At 42.1% G+C, this 22,400-nt stretch overlaps 1 protein-coding gene across 4 annotated transcripts in view; it reads left to right on the forward strand.

Moving 5' to 3' along the window:
- Positions 1–22,400, forward strand: part of LOC124123071 (protein prune homolog 2-like) — a 192,418-nt gene that overhangs the window by 149,971 nt on the left and 20,047 nt on the right. For 3 of the 4 annotated variants that reach the window (XM_048395103.1, XM_048395102.1, XM_048395106.1), the window contains exons 12-17: positions 3,978–3,998; positions 5,878–6,045; positions 16,636–16,738; positions 19,061–19,192; positions 20,519–20,605; positions 21,246–21,344. In XM_048395103.1, the coding sequence (XP_048251060.1) occupies positions 3,978–3,998; positions 5,878–6,045; positions 16,636–16,738; positions 19,061–19,192; positions 20,519–20,605; positions 21,246–21,344 (610 nt within the window). The remainder of the gene's footprint in view (positions 1–3,977; positions 3,999–5,877; positions 6,046–16,635; positions 16,739–19,060; positions 19,193–20,518; positions 20,606–21,245; positions 21,345–22,400) is intronic. The other variant, XM_048395105.1, reaches the window with a different exon arrangement.

Raw genomic sequence — 22,400 nt, forward strand, 5'->3', positions numbered from 1 at the left:
GTTGTTCAACTTTCCTTCAAAACAATTCAAAGTTCAAACACCAGAAAATAACTATTGTACTCAAACAGTGATACAACTTCAAAGAATTTTGATGCAATGGTCGAAGAAATTGTATCTGAAATTATTGTTTTATCAGGAATAATTTATTCCAATATCGTGTTACCTTAGTTGCAGCTTTTACTATATATATATTTATAATTATAAGAACCACAAGTGTAGCATACTGGTGATTGCTGTTGCAGGATATTTTTACGTATGGAACAATTTGACCAGTCACCCTAGGGACTTCCCGTGCTACATGTATTTCGATTGCGATAACATTATGTTGACATATATTAGCCAAATTGCCACAAATATGACTATTAACGAGTCAAAGTATGGCATTTTTAATATATGTATCCATTCTCTAGCAACTAAAGTTTGTTTCAATGCGTCAAAAGCGATAATCTGATCGTGGTTGCTGTATCTCTTCACACACAATTTCACATAAATTAATGAAAACAATATTAAATGAAATTTTGATTAAAATTAATAAAATATATTACATACACAAGTCCAGATATACAATGAACACATTTTAATAACAAGATAGTATAATAATGGTATTGAATTGCGTACTTCAGTTCGGATTTGCTGACTGGTATTTTCGGTGTTATGTGCTTGCGGTGATCAGCTGATAATGTTTTATGAGATGGGAAAAAACATCTGTCGGTGTAAAACCTGAGCTTTTTAAAAATGTAAGTACGTTTTGGGGAGCCATGCGTTAGCGCGTGCTATAACCAAGTTAGCGGTTTATTGAAAGGCACAATAGCGAGGAAACGCTGTACTTGTGATTTGTGTTCCGTATCGTGGGGTATCGATAAATGGGCCCACGTTTATCGTATATCGTATCGTGGGTCAAGTATCGCGATGCATCGGAATATCGGTGTATCGTTTCACCCTTACTTGATACTCACATCCAGGAGGGCTGCCATCACAGTAGCTGACAGTCACACCCAGTAGGGCTGCCATCACAGTAGCTGATACTCACACCCAGTAGGGCTGCCATCACAGTAGCTGATAGGCACACCCAGTAGGGCTGCCATCACAGTACATGACAGTCACACCAAGTAGGGCTGCCATCACAGTAGCTGATACTCACACCCAGTAGGGCTGCCATCACAGTAGCTGATACTCACACCCAGTAGGGCTTCCATCACAGTAGCTGATACTCACACCCAGTAGGGCTGCCATCACAGTAGCTGATACTCACACCCAGTATGGCTGCCATCACAGTAGCTGATACTCACACCCAGAAGGGCTGCCATCACAGTACTTGACAGTCACACCAAGTAGGGCTGCCATCACAGTAGCTGATACTCACACCCAGTAGGGCTGCCATCACAGTAGCTGATACTCACACCCAGTAGGGCTGCCATCACAGTACATGACAGTCACACCCAGAATGGCTGCCATCACAGTAGCTGATACTCACACCCAGTAGGGCTGCCATCACAGTAGCTGACAGTCACACCCAGTAGGGCTGCCATCACAGTAGCTGATACTCACACCCAGTAGGGCTGCCATCACAGTAGCTGATACTCACACCCAGTAGGGCTGCCATCACAGCACTTGATACTCACACCAAGTAGGGCTGCCATCACAGCACTTGATACTCACACCAAGTAGGGCTGCCATCACAGTAGCTGATACTCACACCCAGTAGGGCTGTCACCACAGTACATGACAGTCACACCCAGTAGGGCTGCCATCACAGTAGCTGATACTCACACCCAGTAGGGCTGCCATCACAGTAGCTGATACTCACACCCAGTAGGGCTGCCATCACAGTAGCTGATACTCACACCCAGTAGGGCTGCCATCACAGTAGCTGATACTCACACCCAGAAGGGCTGCCATCACAGTACTTGACAGTCACACCATGTAGGGCTGCCATCACAGTAGCTGATAGTCACACCCAGTAGGGCTGCCATCACAGTACATGACAGTCACACCCAGTAGGGCTGCCATCACAGTAGCTGATACTCACACCCAGAAGGGCTGCCATCACAGTAGCTGACAGTCACACCCAGAAGGGCTGCCATCACAGTAGCTGACAGTCACACCCAGAATGGCTGCCATCACAGTAGGTGATACTCACACCCAGTAGGGCTGCCATCACAGTAGCTGATAGTCACACCCAGTAGGGCTGCCATCACAGTCGCTGATAGTCACACCCAGTAGGGCTGCCATCACAGTAGCTGACAGTCACACCCAGTAGGGCTGCCATCACTGTAGCTGACAGTCACACCCAGTAGGGCTGCCATCACAGTAGCTGATACTCACACCCAGTATGGCTGCCATCACAGTAGCTGATACTCACACCCAGTAGGGCTGCCATCACAGTAGGTGATAGTCACACCCAGTAGGGCTGCCATCACAGTAGCTGATACTCACACCCAGTAGGGCTGCCATCACAGTACATGACAGTCACACCCAGTAGGGCTGCCATCACAGTAGCTGATACTCACACCCAGAATGGCTGCCATCACAGTAGCTGACAGTCACACCCAGTAGGGCTGCTATCACAGTAGCTGATACTCACACCCAGTAGGGCTGCCATCACAGTAGCTGAAACTCACACCCAGTAGGGCTGCCATCACAGTAGCTGACAGTCACACCCAGTAGGGCTGCCATCACAGTAGCTGATACTCACACCCAGTAGGGCTGCCATCACAGTAGCTGAAACTCACACCCAGTAGGGCTGCCATCACTGTAGCTGACAGTCACACCCAGTAGGGCTGCCATCACAGTAGCTGATACTCACACCCAGTAGGGCTGCCATCACAGTAGCTGATACTCACACCCAGTAGGGCTGCCATCACAGTAGCTGATAGTCACACCCAGTAGGGCTGCCATCACAGTAGCTGATACTCACACCCAGTAGGGCTGCCATCACAGTACATGACAGTCACACCCAGTAGGGCTGCCATCACAGTAGCTGATACTCACACCCAGAAGGGCTGCCATCACAGTAGCTGACAGTCACACCCAGTAGGGCTGCTATCACAGTAGCTGATACTCACACCCAGTAGGGCTGCCATCACAGTAGCTGTAACTCACACCCAGTAGGGCTGCCATCACAGTAGCTGACAGTCACACCCAGTAGGGCTGCCATCACAGTAACTGACAGTCACACCCAGTAGGGCTGCTATCACAGTAGCTTATACTCACACCCAGTATGGCTGTCATCACAGTAGCTGATACTCACACCCAGTAGGGCTGCCATCACAGTAGCTGATAGTCACACCCAGTAGGGCTGCCATCACAGTACATGACAGTCACACCCAGTAGGGCTGCCATCACAGTAGCTGATACTCACACCCAGTATGGCTGCCATCACAGTAGCTGATAGTCACACCCAGTAGGGCTGCCATCACAGTAGCTGATAGTCACACCCAGTAGGGCTGCCATCACAGTAGCTGATACTCACACCCAGTATGGCTGCCATCACAGTAGCTGATAGTCACACCCAGAATGGCTGCCATCACAGTAGCTGATACTCACACCCAGTAGGGCTGCCATCACAGTAGCTGATAGTCACACCCAGAAGGGCTGCCATCACAGTAGCTGACAGTCACACCCAGAAGGGCTGCCATCACAGTAACTGACAGTCACACCCAGAATGGCTGCCATGACAGTAGGTGATACTCACACCCAGTAGGGCTGCCATCACAGTAGCTGATAGTCACACCCAGTAGGGCTGCCATCACAGTCGCTGATAGTCACACCCAGTAGGGCTGCCATCACAGTAGCTGACAGTCACACCCAGTAGGGCTGCCATCACAGTAGCTGATACTCACAAACAGGATGGCTGCCATCACAGTAGCTGATAGTCACACCCAGAAGGGCTGCCATCACAGTACTACAACATAGCTGACTATTAATTTATTAGCATATGACACAGTAGTTGATGATTATGTTATGTTAATTTTCAGAGAGAATAAAGAAACTAAAAGGTAAAAGATCCTTGTTTTGTGCATGACATGTTAGAAGGCATGTGCTGGTATGGTGTTGGCAGGCTGGGGTATGGGAGAACAGTGGAGGCCAGTTGTTGTGCATGTCTCACTGTGCTTGGGGTCATGGCTGATCTTGGAACTAGTTGTCATCTTTGAAGAGACATCATTTGTTTGTACAAGTTTGTGCAGTTATGCTCCAGTAAAACTCTGTCAGATTCCTATGTGTATGAAGATGTCTGCACACATGTATTTGTCTGTGACATGTTATAAGTAGAGAATATTTGTGAAAGTAAATATGTTGCCCCTGAACAATTGTTCTGGTGGATTTGATATGCCAGGAGTTTTCCTGTGGAACCATATATCAAGGAAGAAAATACCACAAGAACAAAACTCCTGGTATATTGATTCCACCAGAACAAGTGTTCAGGACAACATATGTACTCTCACACATGCAGCTGTTGTATTAATATGTACCTGTGATGGCTCGACAATTGAGTTCATTGTAGCTACTGACTGCCATGTTGTTCTGTGCAAGTCTCAGATTACTTGGATTGACGGTCTATGTTAGGTTATCATGAATCTGTGTTTGTCCATAAGTGGGGAGGTGAAATGGGGTTTATCCCCCTAGATGCCACAGGGACATATATATGCCCCTCCTCTCCAATTCTCAATTTGAAGATGAATAACACTCAAAATACATCACGCACACTTCACAGTTTTGAATTCTGCAAAATTCTCTGTTCTGTGATATCATCCACAGTCATTTTAGGCAAAGCATTTCATGTATATTTGGAAATATCAGATATTTACAATGAGAATTCAGTAACAAAAAAAAGCACATTAATGAATACGGATACTTTCGATTTATCATTTGAACAATGACCATTCTGAATTGTCACAAATAATATATCCTAACAATTATTGTGCATCTTTCAGAAAATACGCAAACATGAATGCCAAAGTCAACACATTGGATCCCGTCTCACATATGGCAGCTTTGAGATGTCTATTACATCCTGTATTTGTCACACATCCCTGACATCCCCATACATTTTAACATCAAACAACACATTGTGTTTGTTCTTCATGAATATGGTCCAGAAAAATCAAGTGAAATAAATCTAGGTGTGAATGTTAGGCCCCCTTTTTTGTGAGTGTACTTCTCTGTTGCCTTTTGCAATTCGTACACAATGCACCAATGACAGATGTACTTTGAGTATTTGGTCCAAATATGCATGTACTTTTTTCACCTTATCCCCATTTTATGTAGACAATATTTCTGCTACAAGTGTTGACAATGCTGATGGTGACTGAACTTCTTATAAAGGGGCCAGGCCTTTCTTCGATATGTGAAATAGTGTTTTATTTCTTCGGGATCCTTGATGTTAGTCATAGAAGCAAGGAGCAAAAATACGAGAAATCTATGACATAAGAACTGGGGGATGTTCCAGGCTTCTACACCAGCAACTGTCATGTTACACTGTACATCATCAAACCAGTAATGATATCATAAAATTCTATTCCAGGTCTTCCGACATGTAACCATAATGAAATACTAAACACCAAGTAAGATGTGACTAACAGGATCAGGTGGTCAGGCTCGCCGACTTGGTTGATGCATGTCATCGTATCCCAGTGACGTAGATCGATGCTCATGATGTCAATCACTGGATTGTCTGGTCAAGACTCAGTTATTTACAGACAGCTGTCATATCGCTGGAATATTGCTGAGTGTGGCATTAAACAACAAACAAAATAAACAACAAAAGCATGTATTTCATTAGAATTTCAGGATTCTGTATTATGACCTACGATGAGGATTTAAGGCAGTATTGATAGTCCAACTAGTGTAGCAGGTGTATGACCTTCTGTTGTACAGACGACACACCAGTTCTCTCCCCTGATGACATTGACCCGATCCCAGAATATACAGAACAAGAGGAGAAGCATGATGCACGGCACTGGAAGACAGTGACTGTCGGGGACAAGCAGTACAAGATTGATCTGAAGGTCATTGAGCCCTACAAGAAGGTCCTGTCACATGGAGGTAGGTTCCACCACTGATCATTCTCTTTATGTCATATAGTGCAAGCAGTCTGGTAGCAGGCACATCAAGTTGTAAGTCTTTATGTCATATAGTGCAAGCAGTCTGGTGGCAGGCACATCAAGTTGTAAGTCTTTATGCCATATAGTGCAAGCAGTCTGGTAGCAGGCACATCAAGTTGTAAGTATTTATGTCATATAGTGCAAGCAGTCTGGTAGCAGGCACATCAAGTTGTAAGTCTTTATGTCATATAGTGCAAGCAGTCTGGTAGCAGGCACATCAAGTTGTAAGTCTTTATGTCATATAGTGCAAGCAGTCTGGTAGCAGGCACATCAAGTTGTAAGTATTTATGTCATATAGTGCAAGCAGTCTGGTAGCAGGCACATCAAGTTGTAAGTATTTATGTCATATAGTGCAAGCAGTCTGGTGGCAGGCACATCAAGTTGTAAGTCTTTATGTCATATAGTGCAAGCAGTCTGGTGGCAAGCACATCAAGTTGTAAGTCTTTATGTCATATAGTGCAAGCAGTCTGGTGGCAGGCACATCAAGTTGTTAGTCTTTATGTCATATAGTGCAAGCAGTCTGGTAGCAGGCACATCAAGTTGTTAGTATTTATGTCATATAGTGCAAGCAGTCTGGTAGCAGGCACATCAAGTTGTTAGTCTTTATGTCATATAGTGCAAGCAGTCTGGTAGCAGGCACATCAAGTTGTAAGTCTTTATGTCATATAGTGCAAGCAGTCTGGTAGCAGGCACATCAAGTTGTAAGTCTTTATGTCATATATTGCAAGCAGTGTGGTGGCAGGCACATCAAGTTGTAAGTCTTTATGTCATATATTGCAAGCAGTGTGGTGGCAGGCACATCAAGTTGTAAGTCTTTATGTCATATAGTGCAAGCAGTCTGGTAGCAGGCGCATCAAGTTGTTAGTCTTTATGTCATATAGTGCAAGCAGTCTGGTAGCAGGCACATCAAGTTGTAAGTCTTTATGTCATATGGTGCAAGCAGTCTGGTGGCAGGCACATCAAGTTGTTAGTCTTTATGTCATATGGTGCAAGCAGTCTGGTAGCAGGCACATCAAGTTGTTAGTATTTATGTCATATAGTGCAAGCAGTCTGGTAGCAGGCACATCAAGTTGTTAGTATTTGTGTCATATAGTGCAAGCAGTCTGGTAGCAGGCGCATCAAGTTGTAAGTCTTTATGTCATATAGTGCAAGCAGTCTGGTAGCAGGCACATCAAGTTGTTAGTATTTATGTCATATAGTGCAAGCAGTCTAGTAGCAGGCACATCAAGTTGTAAGTCTTTATGTCATATAGTGCAAGCAGTCTGGTGGCAGGCACATCAAGTTGTAAGTCTTTATGTCATATAGTACAAGAAGTCTGGTAGCAGGCACATCAAGTTGTAAGTCTTTATGTCATATAGTGCAAGCAGTCTGGTGGCAGGAACATCAAGTTGTAAGTCTTTATGTCATATAGTGCAAGCAGTCTGGTAGCAGGCACATCAAGTTGTTAGTATTTATGTCATATAGTGCAAGCAGTCTGGTAGCAGGCACATCAAGTTGTTAGTCTTTATGTCATATAGTGCAAGCAGTCTGGTGGCAGGAACATCAAGTTGTTTGTATTTATGTCATATAGTGCAAGCAGTCTGGTGGCAGGCACATCAAGTTGTTAGTCTTTATGTCATAAAGTGCAAGCAGTCTGGTAGCAGATCAGACATCAAGTTGTAAGTATTTATGTCATATAGTGCAAGCAGTCTGGTAGCAGGCGCATCAAGTTGTAAGTCTTTATGTCATATGGTGCAAGCAGTCTGGTGGCAGGCACATCAAGTTGTAAGTCTTTTTGTCATATAGTGCAAGCAGTCTGGTGGCAGGCACATCAAGTTGTAAGTCTTTATGTCATATAGTACAAGAAGTCTGGTAGCAGGCACATCAAGTTGTAAGTCTTTATGTCATATAGTGCAAGCAGTCTGGTAGCAGGCACATCAAGTTGTAAGTCTTTATGTCATATAGTGCAAGCAGTCTGGTAGCAGGCACATCAAGTTGTAAGTCTTTATGTCATATAGTACAAGAATTCTGGTAGCAGGCACATCAAGTTGTAAGTCTTTATGTCATATAGTGCAAGCAGTCTGGTGGCAGGCTCGTCAAGTTGTTAGTCTTTATGTCATATAGTGCAAGCAGTCTGGTAGCAGGCACATCAAGTTGTAAGTCTTTATGTCATATAGTGCAAGCAGTCTCGTAGCAGGCACATCAAGTTGTAAGTCTTTATGTCATATAGTACAAGCAGTCTGGTAGCAAGCACATCAAGTTGTAAGTCTTTATGTCATATAGTGCAAGCAGTCTTGTGGCAGGAACATCAAGTTGTTTGTATTTATGTCATATAGTGCAAGCAGTCTGGTGGCAGGCACATCAAGTTGTTAGTCTTTATGTCATATAGTGCAAGCAGTCTGGTAGCAGGCGCATCAAGTTGTAAGTCTTTATGTCATAAAGTGCAAGCAGTCTGGTAGCAGATCAGGCATCAAGTTGTAAGTATTTATGTCATATAGTGCAAGCAGTCTGGTAGCAGGCGCATCAAGTTGTAAGTCTTTATGTCATATAGTGCAAGCAGTCTGGTGGCAGGCACATCAAGTTGTTAGTATTTATGTCATATAGTGCAAGCAGTCTGGTAGCAGGCACATCAAGTTGTAAGTCTTTATGTCATATAGTGCAAGCAGTCTGGTAGCAGGCACATCAAGTTGTAAGTCTTTATGTCATATAGTGCAAGCAGTCTGGTAGCAGGCACATCAAGTTGTTAGTATTTATGTCATATAGTGCAAGCAGTCTGGTAGCAGGCACATCAAGTTGTAAGTCTTTATGTCATATAGTGCAAGCAGTCTGGTAGCAGGCACATCAAGTTGTTAGTCTTTATGTCATATAGTGCAAGCAGTCTGGTAGCAGGCACATCAAGTTGTAAGTCTTTATGTCATATAGTGCAAGCAGTCTGGTAGCAGGCACATCAAGTTGTAAGTCTTTATGTCATATAGTGCAAGCAGTCTGGTAGCAGGCACATCAAGTTGTTAGTATTTATGTCATATAGTGCAAGCAGTCTGGTAGCAGGCACATCAAGTTGTAAGTCTTTATGTCATATAGTGCAAGCAGTCTAGTAGCAGGCTCATCAAGTTGTTAGTCTTTATGTCATATAGTGCAAGCAGTCTGGTGGCAGGCACATCAAGTTGTTAGTATTTATGTCATATAGTGCAAGCAGTCTGGTAGCAGATCAGGCATCACGTTGTTAGTCTTTATGTCATATAGTGCAAGCAGTCTGGTAGCAGGCACATCAAGTTGTTAGTATTTATGTCATATAGTGCAAGCAGTCTGGTAGCAGGCACATCAAGTTGTAAGTCTTTATGTCATATAGTGCAAGCAGTCTGGTAGCAGGCACATCAAGTTGTAAGTCTTTATGTCATATAGTGCAAGCAGTCTGGTAGCAGGCACATCAAGTTGTAAGTCTTTATGTCATATAGTACAAGAATTCTGGTAGCAGGCACATCAAGTTGTAAGTCTTTATGTCATATAGTGCAAGCAGTCTGGTGGCAGGCTCGTCAAGTTGTTAGTCTTTATGTCATATAGTGCAAGCAGTCTGGTAGCAGGCGCATCAAGTTGTAAGTCTTTATGTCATATAGTGCAAGCAGTCTCGTAGCAGGCACATCAAGTTGTAAGTCTTTATGTCATATAGTACAAGCAGTCTGGTAGCAAGCACATCAAGTTGTAAGTCTTTATGTCATATAGTGCAAGCAGTCTTGTGGCAGGAACATCAAGTTGTTTGTATTTATGTCATATAGTGCAAGCAGTCTGGTGGCAGGCACATCAAGTTGTTAGTCTTTATGTCATATAGTGCAAGCAGTCTGGTAGCAGGCGCATCAAGTTGTAAGTCTTTATGTCATAAAGTGCAAGCAGTCTGGTAGCAGATCAGGCATCAAGTTGTAAGTATTTATGTCATATAGTGCAAGCAGTCTGGTGGCAGGCGCATCAAGTTGTAAGTCTTTATGTCATATAGTGCAAGCAGTCTGGTAGCAGGCACATCAAGTTGTTAGTATTTATGTCATATAGTGCAAGCAGTCTGGTAGCAGGCACATCAAGTTGTAAGTCTTTATGTCATATAGTGCAAGCAGTCTGGTAGCAGGCACATCAAGTTGTAAGTCTTTATGTCATATAGTGCAAGCAGTCTGGTAGCAGGCACATCAAGTTGTTAGTCTTTATGTCATATAGTGCAAGCAGTCTGGTAGCAGGCACATCAAGTTGTAAGTCTTTATGTCATATAGTGCAAGCAGTCTGGTAGCAGGCACATCAAGTTGTTAGTATTTATGTCATATAGTGCAAGCAGTCTGGTAGCAGGCACATCAAGTTGTAAGTCTTTATGTCATATAGTGCAAGCAGTCTAGTAGCAGGCTCATCAAGTTGTTAGTCTTTATGTCATATAGTGCAAGCAGTCTGGTGGCAGGCACATCAAGTTGTTAGTATTTATGTCATATAGTGCAAGCAGTCTGGTAGCAGATCAGGCATCAAGTTGTTAGTCTTTATGTCATATAGTGCAAGCAGTCTGGTAGCAGGCACATCAAGTTGTTAGTATTTATGTCATATAGTGCAAGCAGTCTGGTAGCAGGCACATCAAGTTGTAAGTCTTTATGTCATATAGTGCAAGCAGTCTGGTAGCAGGCACATCAAGTTGTAAGTCTTTATGTCATATAGTGCAAGCAGTCTGGTAGCAGGCACATCAAGTTGTTAGTATTTATGTCATATAGTGCAAGCAGTCTGGTAGCAGGCACATCAAGTTGTTAGTATTTATGTCATATAGTGCAAGCAGTGTGGTAGCAGGCACATCAAGTTGTTAGTATTTATGTCATATAGTGCAAGCAGTCTGGTAGCAGGCACATCAAGTTGTAAGTCTTTATGTCATATAGTGCAAGCAGTCTGGTGGCAGGCACATCAAGTTGTAAGTCTTTATGTCATATAGTGCAAGCAGTCTGGTAGCAGGCACATCAAGTTGTTAGTATTTATGTCATATAGTGCAAGCAGTCTGGTAGCAGGCACATCAAGTTGTTAGTCTTTATGTCATATAGTGCAAGCAGTCTGGTAGCAGGCACATCAAGTTGTTAGTCTTTATGTCATATAGTGCAAGCAGTCTGGTAGCAGGCACATCAAGTTGTAAGTATTTATGTCATATAGTGCAAGCAGTCTGGTAGCAGGCACATCAAGTTGTTAGTCTTTATGTCATATAGTGCAAGCAGTCTGGTGGCAGGCACATCAAGTTGTTAGTATTTATGTCATATAGTGCAAGCAGTCTGGTAGCAGGCACATCAAGTTGTTAGTATTTATGTCATATAGTGCAAGCAGTCTGGTAGCAGGCACATCAAGTTGTTAGTCTTTATGTCATATAGTGCAAGCAGTCTGGTGGCAGGAACATCAAGTTGTTAGTCTTTATGTCATATAGTGCAAGCAGTCTGGTAGCAGGCGCATCAAGTTGTTAGTATTTATGTCATATAGTGCAAGCAGTCTGGTAGCAGGCACATCAAGTTGTAAGTCTTTATGTCATATAGTGCAAGCAGTCTGGTAGCAGGCACATCAAGTTGTAAGTCTTTATGTCATATAGTGCAAGCAGTCTGGTAGCAGGCACATCAAGTTGTAAGTCTTTATGTCATATAGTGCAAGCAGTCTGGTAGCAGGCACATCAAGTTGTTAGTATTTATGTCATATAGTGCAAGCAGTCTGGTGGCAGGCACATCAAGTTGTTAGTCTTTATGTCATATAGTGCAAGCAGTCTGGTAGCAGGCACATCAAGTTGTAAGTATTTATGTCATATAGTGCAAGCAGTCTGGTAGCAGGCACATCAAGTTGTTAGTATTTATGTCATATAGTGCAAGCAGTCTGGTAGCAGGCACATCAAGTTGTTAGTATTTATGTCATATAGTGCAAGCAGTCTGGTAGCAGGCACATCAAGTTGTAAGTCTTTATGTCATATAGTGCAAGCAGTCTGGTGGCAGGCACATCAAGTTGTTAGTCTTTATGTCATATAGTGCAAGCAGTCTGGTAGCAGGCACATCAAGTTGTTAGTCTTTATGTCATATAGTGCAAGCAGTCTGGTAGCAGGCACATCAAGTTGTTAGTATTTATGTCATATAGTGCAAGCAGTCTGGTAGCAGAGACATCAAGTTGTTAGTCTTTATGTCATATAGTGCAAGCAGTCTGGTGGCAGGCACATCAAGTTGTTAGTCTTTATGTCATATAGTGCAAGCAGTCTGGTAGCAGGCACATCAAGTTGTAAGTCTTTATGTCATATATTGCAAGCAGTGTGGTGGCAGGCACATCAAGTTGTAAGTCTTTATGTCATATAGTGCAAGCAGTCTGGTAGCAGGCACATCAAGTTGTAAGTCTTTATGTCATATAGTGCAAGCAGTCTGGTAGCAGGCTCATCAAGTTGTTAGTCTTTATGTCATATAGTGCAAGCAGTCTGGTGGCAGGCACATCAAGTTGTTAGTATTTATGTCATATAGTGCAAGCAGTCTGGTAGCAGATCAGGCATCACGTTGTTAGTCTTTATGTCATATAGTGCAAGCAGTCTGGTAGCAGGCACATCAAGTTGTTAGTATTTATGTCATATAGTGCAAGCAGTCTGGTAGCAGGCACATCAAGTTGTAAGTCTTTATGTCATATAGTGCAAGCAGTCTGGTAGCAGGCACATCAAGTTGTAAGTCTTTATGTCATATAGTGCAAGCAGTCTGGTAGCAGGCACATCAAGTTGTAAGTCTTTATGTCATATAGTACAAGAATTCTGGTAGCAGGCACATCAAGTTGTAAGTCTTTATGTCATATAGTGCAAGCAGTCTGGTGGCAGGCTCGTCAAGTTGTTAGTCTTTATGTCATATAGTGCAAGCAGTCTGGTAGCAGGCACATCAAGTTGTAAGTCTTTATGTCATATAGTGCAAGCAGTCTCGTAGCAGGCACATCAAGTTGTAAGTCTTTATGTCATATAGTACAAGCAGTCTGGTAGCAAGCACATCAAGTTGTAAGTCTTTATGTCATATAGTGCAAGCAGTCTTGTGGCAGGAACATCAAGTTGTTTGTATTTATGTCATATAGTGCAAGCAGTCTGGTGGCAGGCACATCAAGTTGTTAGTCTTTATGTCATATAGTGCAAGCAGTCTGGTAGCAGGCGCATCAAGTTGTAAGTCTTTATGTCATAAAGTGCAAGCAGTCTGGTAGCAGATCAGGCATCAAGTTGTAAGTATTTATGTCATATAGTGCAAGCAGTCTGGTAGCAGGCGCATCAAGTTGTAAGTCTTTATGTCATATAGTGCAAGCAGTCTGGTAGCAGGCACATCAAGTTGTTAGTATTTATGTCATATAGTGCAAGCAGTCTGGTAGCAGGCACATCAAGTTGTAAGTCTTTATGTCATATAGTGCAAGCAGTCTGGTAGCAGGCACATCAAGTTGTAAGTCTTTATGTCATATAGTGCAAGCAGTCTGGTAGCAGGCACATCAAGTTGTAAGTCTTTATGTCATATAGTGCAAGCAGTCTGGTAGCAGGCACATCAAGTTGTAAGTCTTTATGTCATATAGTGCAAGCAGTCTGGTAGCAGGCACATCAAGTTGTTAGTATTTATGTCATATAGTGCAAGCAGTCTGGTAGCAGGCACATCAAGTTGTAAGTCTTTATGTCATATAGTGCAAGCAGTCTAGTAGCAGGCTCATCAAGTTGTTAGTCTTTATGTCATATAGTGCAAGCAGTCTGGTGGCAGGCACATCAAGTTGTTAGTATTTATGTCATATAGTGCAAGCAGTCTGGTAGCAGATCAGGCATCAAGTTGTTAGTCTTTATGTCATATAGTGCAAGCAGTCTGGTAGCAGGCAGATCAAGTTGTTAGTATTTATGTCATATAGTGCAAGCAGTCTGGTAGCAGGCACATCAAGTTGTAAGTCTTTATGTCATATAGTGCAAGCAGTCTGGTAGCAGGCACATCAAGTTGTAAGTCTTTATGTCATATAGTGCAAGCAGTCTGGTAGCAGGCACATCAAGTTGTTAGTATTTATGTCATATAGTGCAAGCAGTCTGGTAGCAGGCACATCAAGTTGTTAGTATTTATGTCATATAGTGCAAGCAGTGTGGTAGCAGGCACATCAAGTTGTTAGTATTTATGTCATATAGTGCAAGCAGTCTGGTAGCAGGCACATCAAGTTGTAAGTCTTTATGTCATATAGTGCAAGCAGTCTGGTGGCAGGCACATCAAGTTGTAAGTCTTTATGTCATATAGTGCAAGCAGTCTGGTAGCAGGCACATCAAGTTGTTAGTATTTATGTCATATAGTGCAAGCAGTCTGGTAGCAGGCACATCAAGTTGTTAGTCTTTATGTCATATAGTGCAAGCAGTCTGGTAGCAGGCACATCAAGTTGTTAGTCTTTATGTCATATAGTGCAAGCAGTCTGGTAGCAGGCACATCAAGTTGTAAGTATTTATGTCATATAGTGCAAGCAGTCTGGTAGCAGGCACATCAAGTTGTTAGTCTTTATGTCATATAGTGCAAGCAGTCTGGTGGCAGGCACATCAAGTTGTTAGTATTTATGTCATATAGTGCAAGCAGTCTGGTAGCAGGCACATCAAGTTGTTAGTATTTATGTCATATAGTGCAAGCAGTCTGGTAGCAGGCACATCAAGTTGTTAGTCTTTATGTCATATAGTGCAAGCAGTCTGGTGGCAGGAACATCAAGTTGTTAGTCTTTATGTCATATAGTGCAAGCAGTCTGGTAGCAGGCGCATCAAGTTGTTAGTATTTATGTCATATAGTGCAAGCAGTCTGGTAGCAGGCACATCAAGTTGTAAGTCTTTATGTCATATAGTGCAAGCAGTCTGGTAGCAGGCACATCAAGTTGTAAGTCTTTATGTCATATAGTGCAAGCAGTCTGGTAGCAGGCACATCAAGTTGTAAGTCTTTATGTCATATAGTGCAAGCAGTCTGGTAGCAGGCACATCAAGTTGTTAGTATTTATGTCATATAGTGCAAGCAGTCTGGTAGCAGGCACATCAAGTTGTTAGTCTTTATGTCATATAGTGCAAGCAGTCTGGTAGCAGGCACATCAAGTTGTTAGTATTTATGTCATATAGTGCAAGCAGTCTGGTAGCAGGCACATCAAGTTGTTAGTATTTATGTCATATAGTGCAAGCAGTCTGGTAGCAGGCACATCAAGTTGTAAGTCTTTATGTCATATAGTGCAAGCAGTCTTGTGGCAGGCACATCAAGTTGTTAGTCTTTATGTCATATAGTGCAAGCAGTCTGGTAGCAGGCACATCAAGTTGTTAGTCTTTATGTCATATAGTGCAAGCAGTCTGGTAGCAGGCACATCAAGTTGTTAGTATTTATGTCATATAGTGCAAGCAGTCTGGTAGCAGAGACATCAAGTTGTTAGTCTTTATGTCATATAGTGCAAGCAGTCTGGTGGCAGGCACATCAAGTTGTTAGTCTTTATGTCATATAGTGCAAGCAGTCTGGTAGCAGGCACATCAAGTTGTAAGTCTTTATGTCATATATTGCAAGCAGTGTGGTGGCAGGCACATCAAGTTGTAAGTCTTTATGTCATATAGTGCAAGCAGTCTGGTAGCAGGCACATCAAGTTGTAAGTCTTTATGTCATATAGTGCAAGCAGTCTGGTAGCAGGCACATCAAGTTGTTAGTCTTTATGTCATATAGTGCAAGCAGTCTGGTGGCAGGCACATCAAGTTGTAAGTCTTTATGTCATATAGTGCAAGCAGTCTGGTAGCAGGCACATCAAGTTGTAAGTCTTTATGTCTTACATAACCACTGGTGAGATTGTGAGCCAGGCAAAATCAAATCTGTACAGGATCTCTGAGGTCACTTTACCATGACTCTAACTATTCCGATATTGGTTTCAGTATGATATGTTGACATACATTAAATTCAAACAAAAATTTGGTTTTAGAAAAGGCTACCATATTTGCTGTAAAAGCGCCCTGGGTGCTTAAACAGTTGACAAGAGGTAAAATGTATTAAGACCCTACAGCACAAGTTTCTTTTTAGAGATCAAGTGGTAGTGAACAAACTCAGTTTAAACGTCGATGAAACCAAAAGTTACTGGGCAGTTATGTACCATTTCTGCTGTTTTAAGTAACACAATCTGAAAACAAGACAATTGTCACATACATTTTCAGTCTTAGGGCTACTTACATACTGGTCTAGAAGTTGGTCAGAGGGTGCTTATTGGAACAGGGAGCAGGGAACAGGGATCCCAGTACAGTTGGTGAAGTTTGATGTTCAGCCTTTTCATCATGGATAATGATCTCTTCCATGACAGTGGAAACTGCTATTAGATTTGTATCTGGAAAACATTTCACGACACATATTCTGAACTTAATAGAGATTTTGTGCGTACAAACTTAATAGAGATTTTGTGCGTACACAAGCCAAATAACATTGTCAGCCAAGTGTGTCCATTACATGGGAGTTGCAGCTGACCAGCTGATGGCTACACTACATGCCCACAGGGAGCAGAGGCAGAGTCCTGATGGCTATATGTGTTGCCCAAACTGTTATGTATGTTCATGTACTTGCAGGTTACTATGGTGATGGTCTGAATGCAATAATCCTGTTTTCTGGTTGCTACCTCCCTGATCGCCGCCGCAAGGATTACAACTATGTCATGGATAACCTTTTCTAGTGAGTGCAGCGTCATCTTTCTTAGAAATGAATTTCACATTGTGATGGTTTACTAGAGTATGATCACTTTGAACCATGCAAGTTAAAATCGTGTTAAAAACAAACTCATTGTTAAACAACAAGAGTTACTTTTATTAATTTAACATCAGAAATTACTTTCTATTTTTCACCCAACCTTCACCCCAAAGAAGTTACCAAATATGTACCACTTATATATATTGATGTATGACATCACAACCAGTGATCGAATCTTACAAACTGGTGTGTCCACTCACATCAGTATTTGTGGGATTGTACGTGTGGACTTTTGTTGATTCAGGGATCATACATACATAAATGTGCCATGTTAGTAGTCAGAAACATTCTAACAATCAGCATATTGTTATTTGGTGTTATGTTTTTCATTGTAACCAAGAGAACTAGTCAGAAATGAAGATAAAAATCATTGTCATAGGTGATTTTGCCTCAGTCGTACAATCACGCAGGACAGAAACTTTGACAATTTCTGTTGAATAACCAAATTGTTGTAATGTATCTTTTTTCTAATTCCCTAATTCTTGCTATGATACACCTCCCCTGCATGTATCTCTCAAAATACGAGAAAATGCTAAACAGTGTAATGTCTGAATTTTGCTTTGTTTACATTTCACACAAGTGCGGTTTTCCTTGCATAGCGTGCGTTTTCACACCGAATATATTTTGCTTGAGTTCATGTGGACACTTTGTATTGGTCGCAAAGACCATTTGTCATTTTATTCTAAAATGTATGAGCAATTTAGGGATCTATGTATTGCAGCTGAGTTTTAAAAATATCTGATGTAATAGGCGTCTCATAACCGGTATACTTGAACGCATTTTGTAAACACTGTCCAATATGGCAGAAAGTTACTTCAACGATTGTGTAGAGTTATCAACAACATTTCACTTTGATCATTGGTGATTTGATTAAAGAAAAAAACATTTACCGAAGATCACCGATATGGTATTTTTGAAATTCTGTTCTTTGAGTAAATATCAAATATTTTTATTTCAAAACATACACTATATTACACCGTGATTTAGCAATATGTGAAAAGGGGTGACATTTACGCCGTTCCTAATTTTCAGAGGTCATTTACAGTAATTTTGCTTTGCCTAAAATGGGAGGGATGATATTACAGAATTGAAAACCTCAAAGAGTCTTTGTGTGCAGCATGTATTTTGAATTGTATCCAACTTCAAAGTAAGAGTAGAACAGGAGGGACATATTTGTTCCTGTGGCATCCAGGGGGTAATGCAAATATGTAAATAAGTGTTTAATGAAACCTTAAGTGAAAAAGAAACTTTTATTTATTGTCCGATGTTGCAGATCCTCATGATCAATATTGCAGCTGAATCATGGGGTCTGTAAATAATCGAGTCTGGACCAGACAATCAAGTGATTGACATCATGAGTATCTATCTATGCAATTGGGATATGATGACATGCATCATCCCATTCGACGAGCCTGACCACCTGATCCTGTTAGTTGCCTCTTACAGCAAGCATGGGTTGCCAGTTGGCGATCATGGAACTTCTCCTTTTTCCAATCATTTCCCTTGATGATAGAACAATTTCATGAAAAACGTTGCCAGCGGGATTAAAACCCTGTGAAGTCAGCAACTAAGGCGAATGAATGTAGCCTTCTGCCACAACGACATGGAAGAAATTATATGAAATTAACAACTAAATATTTACTTACATCAGGACTTATTGTTTATCTGTTTATGTACTGTGAAGTATATGTTTTATGCGCCTTTTGTACAGTATGGATTGTAGTATTTGTGCATATTTGTGATTTAAACAAATCAAACAGATGAGAACCTTCTTCAGGGCTATGCATGCTCAACATGGGCAAGTAATGTAACGCAATTTGATAAATTTGCTTGAGTTTATCCAAACATGAATGGTTTACTTGCCCCAGGACATACATTTCATAACCCGAGTCGGCAAAGTGCGAGGTGCACATGCGAAACACTCGGGGAATAAAGATCACGTGCATCACGAAGGAGCATCACGAAGTGTTCTCACAGTTAAGCATAGAGTTCCTGAATAGCTTTCAAAAGCTCCGCTTCAGTGAGTCACTGAGCTATCACTTACGTTTTGAGTCACATGAGAATACTTCATTGTAATACACGCTTCAAGTCCTTCAGAGAGATTGACCCCACCCTCTGCCCCCATGCCTTGTATGGCAGTCAAAGTGGTACCCAGTGTGACAGGTGACAGGAGACAGGAGAAGAGGCAGTGACATTTGTCCATATGTATAACTCATATGTGTTGTGTCTTTGTATTGTATGTTTCAGCTACGTGGTGCACACTCTTGAGCAGCTTGTTGCGGAGGACTACATGATAGTGTACTTTCACGGAGCCACGCCACGCAGGCAGATGCCCAGCCTCTCTTGGCTCAAGAAATGTTACCAGATGATTGACAGAAGGTACTGTTGTCAACTATCTCGTCCATCCGTGTGCCACTGGAGTAGTTTACCATACTCACTCACAGAGGACACACACCTCCATCTGTGCCATTCCCTCACAGAGGACACATACCTCCATCTATGCCATTCACTCACAGAGGACACATACCTCTATCTGTGCCATTCACTCACAGAGGACACACAACTCCATCTGTGCCATTCACTCACAGAGGACACACACCTCCATCTGTGCCATTCACTAACAGAGGACACATACCTCCATCTGTGCCATTCCCTCACAGAGGACACATACCTCCATCTGTGCCATTCACTCACAGAGGACACATACCTCCATCTGTGCCATTCACTCACAGAGGACACATACCTCCATCTGTGCCATTCACTAACAGAGGACACACACCTCCATCTGTGCCATTCACTAACAGAGGACACATACCTCCATCTGTGCCATTCCCTCACAGAGGACACACACCTCCATCTGTGCCATTCACTCACAGAGGACACATATCTCCATCTGTGCCATTAACACACAAAGGACACACAACTCCATCTGTGCCTTTCCCTCACAGAGGACACACACCTCGATCTGTGCCATTCACTCAGAGAGGACACACACCTCCATCTGTGCCATTCACTCACAGAGGACACATACCTCCATCTGTGCCATTCACTAACAGAGGACACATACCTCCATCTGTGCCATTCCCTCACAGAGGACACACACCTCCATCTGTTTCATTCACTCACAGAGGACACATATCTCCATCTGTGCCATTCACTCACAGAGGACACACAACTCCATCTGTGCCATTCACTCACAGAGGATACACACCTCCATCTGTGCCATTCACTCACAGAGGACACACAACTCCATCTGTGCCATTCACTCACAGAGGATACACACCTCCATCTGTGCCATTCACTCACAGAGGACACACACCTCCATCTGTGCCATTCACTCACAGAGGACACACACCTCCATCTGTGCCATTCACTCACAGATGACATACAACTCCATCTGTGCCATTCACTCACAGAGGACACACAACTCCATCTGTGCCATTCACTCACAGAGGATACACACCTCCATCTGTGCCATTCACTCACAGAGGACACACACCTCCATCTGTGCCATTCACTCACAGATGACACACAACTCCATCTGTGCCATTCACTCACAGAGGACACACACACATTGTATGATATATATGAAAGCCTGATTTTGGGGTGAATAGTGAGGAAGATGGGTATAAGTCAAGTCAGTGTGCGTGTTTGTCTATGAGTTAGATGCACAGCCATCTGTTTGTATTCTCCCTTTGTCCACAGGTTAAGGAAGAACCTCAAGGCCTTGCTCCTAGTTCATCCTACACTGTGGCTGAAAACAGTTGTCATGATGACAAAACCTTTCATCAGGTATTAAAAAAAAACCAAGACAGCAACAAACTGTTCAGTGCATACATTTAATCATATCCAGAAAAGGTGGATATTGGTTTCTAGTATGCTTTCCTTGAACTTATTGAGGTCTTGTATGTTGTCATTGTTTGTCTGGAGTTGTTTTGGAATAATTGGAGCCATTTGTACCTCAACAAGCCGGCATGTCAAAACATGGTCATCTTCTTATCTTTGCAGTGTTCTAACATAGTTGATACTTTTAATTAGTCATCAGTCTGTGTGATTAGTAAGTGTATGGCAGCTTAATATTTGTGTGATATGCTTTTTCTGTATTCATGACTTAACTGATCAAAGACTATTTTTGTTCCATGACTTGGTTATATTATATGCATTGTAGCAAAGAACATGTCTGACAAATTTATCTGCAAGGGCATGTAGTTCTTATTGGCAAATATTGTCCAGGATCAAACGCCCAGGCCCAAGTCTGCTTTGTTAAATTATTAACAGCTCAACTATTCCGCCAAGTCAGGCCTAGCTAGCAAGGGTAGATATCTAGATACTGGTGGTTATAATGTTTAAGCCTCATCTTTAGCAGTGAATTGTGTTGGGGTTTTAACATATACTATTGTATTTGACCAAAGTGACATGTGGTTGTTTCCAGCTCCAAGTTTACATCCAAGCTCCGCTTTGTGAGGACTTTGCAAGAGCTGTCTCAGCTGCTGCCCATGGACCATGTCTATGTGCCGGACCAGGTGCAGAGGTAATGCATCTTTACAAGGAAACTTTTAATGGAGAAAAAGAGACTTACCAATCGTAAATGTGTATATAACATTGTCTACTAACAGTTTTAGATAATATAGGAAATGCAGCTTATTCACACAATAATAAAAATTAGTTCATATGCTCAAAACATATGATGAAATAATCACATACATCTTTCTTGTTGTGAAAGTCCCATGGTATCCTTCTACATGTTCATGCATCCCTCTATACCAGGTGACTTCGGGAAGAACCACAGAATATATGAAGGGCAAGTAAACTCAACATAGCAAACACATGAAGGGCAAGTAGACACAACACAGCAAAACACATGAAGGGCAAGTAAACACAAAACAGGAAACACATGAATAGCAAGTAAACACAACACAACAAACACATGATGGGCAAGTAAACACAACACAGCAAAACACATGAAAGGCAAGTAAACACAAAACAGGAAACACATGAATAGCAAGTAAACACAACACAGCAAAACACATGAAAGGCAAGTAAACACAACACAGCAAAACACATGAAAGGCAAGTAAACACAAAACAGGAAACACCCGAAGGGCAAGTAAACACAACACAGCAAAACACATGAAAGGCAAGTAAACACAACACAGGAAACACATGAATAGCAAGTAAACACAACACATCAAAACACATGAAGGGCAAGTAAACACAAAACAACAAACACATGAAGGGCAAGTAAACACAACACATCAAAACACATGAAGGGCAAGTAGACACAACACAGCAAAACACATGAAGGGCAAGTAAACACAACACAGCAAAACACATGAAAGGCAAGTAAACACAAAACAGGAAACACATGAATAGCAAGTAAACACAACACAGCAAAACACATGAAAGGCAAGTAAACACAACACAACAAACACATGAAGGGCAAGTAAACACAAAACAGGAAACACATGAAGGGCAAGTAAACACAACACAGCAAACACATGAAGGGCAAGTAGACACAACACAGCAAAACACATGAAGGGCAAGTAAACACCAAACAGGAAACACATGAATAGCAAGTAAACACAACA

Source organism: Haliotis rufescens, unplaced genomic scaffold, assembly GCF_023055435.1.
Source record: "Haliotis rufescens isolate VD_foot unplaced genomic scaffold, xgHalRufe1.0.p SCAF_14, whole genome shotgun sequence".
Classification (NCBI taxonomy): Eukaryota; Metazoa; Mollusca; class Gastropoda; order Lepetellida; family Haliotidae; genus Haliotis; species Haliotis rufescens.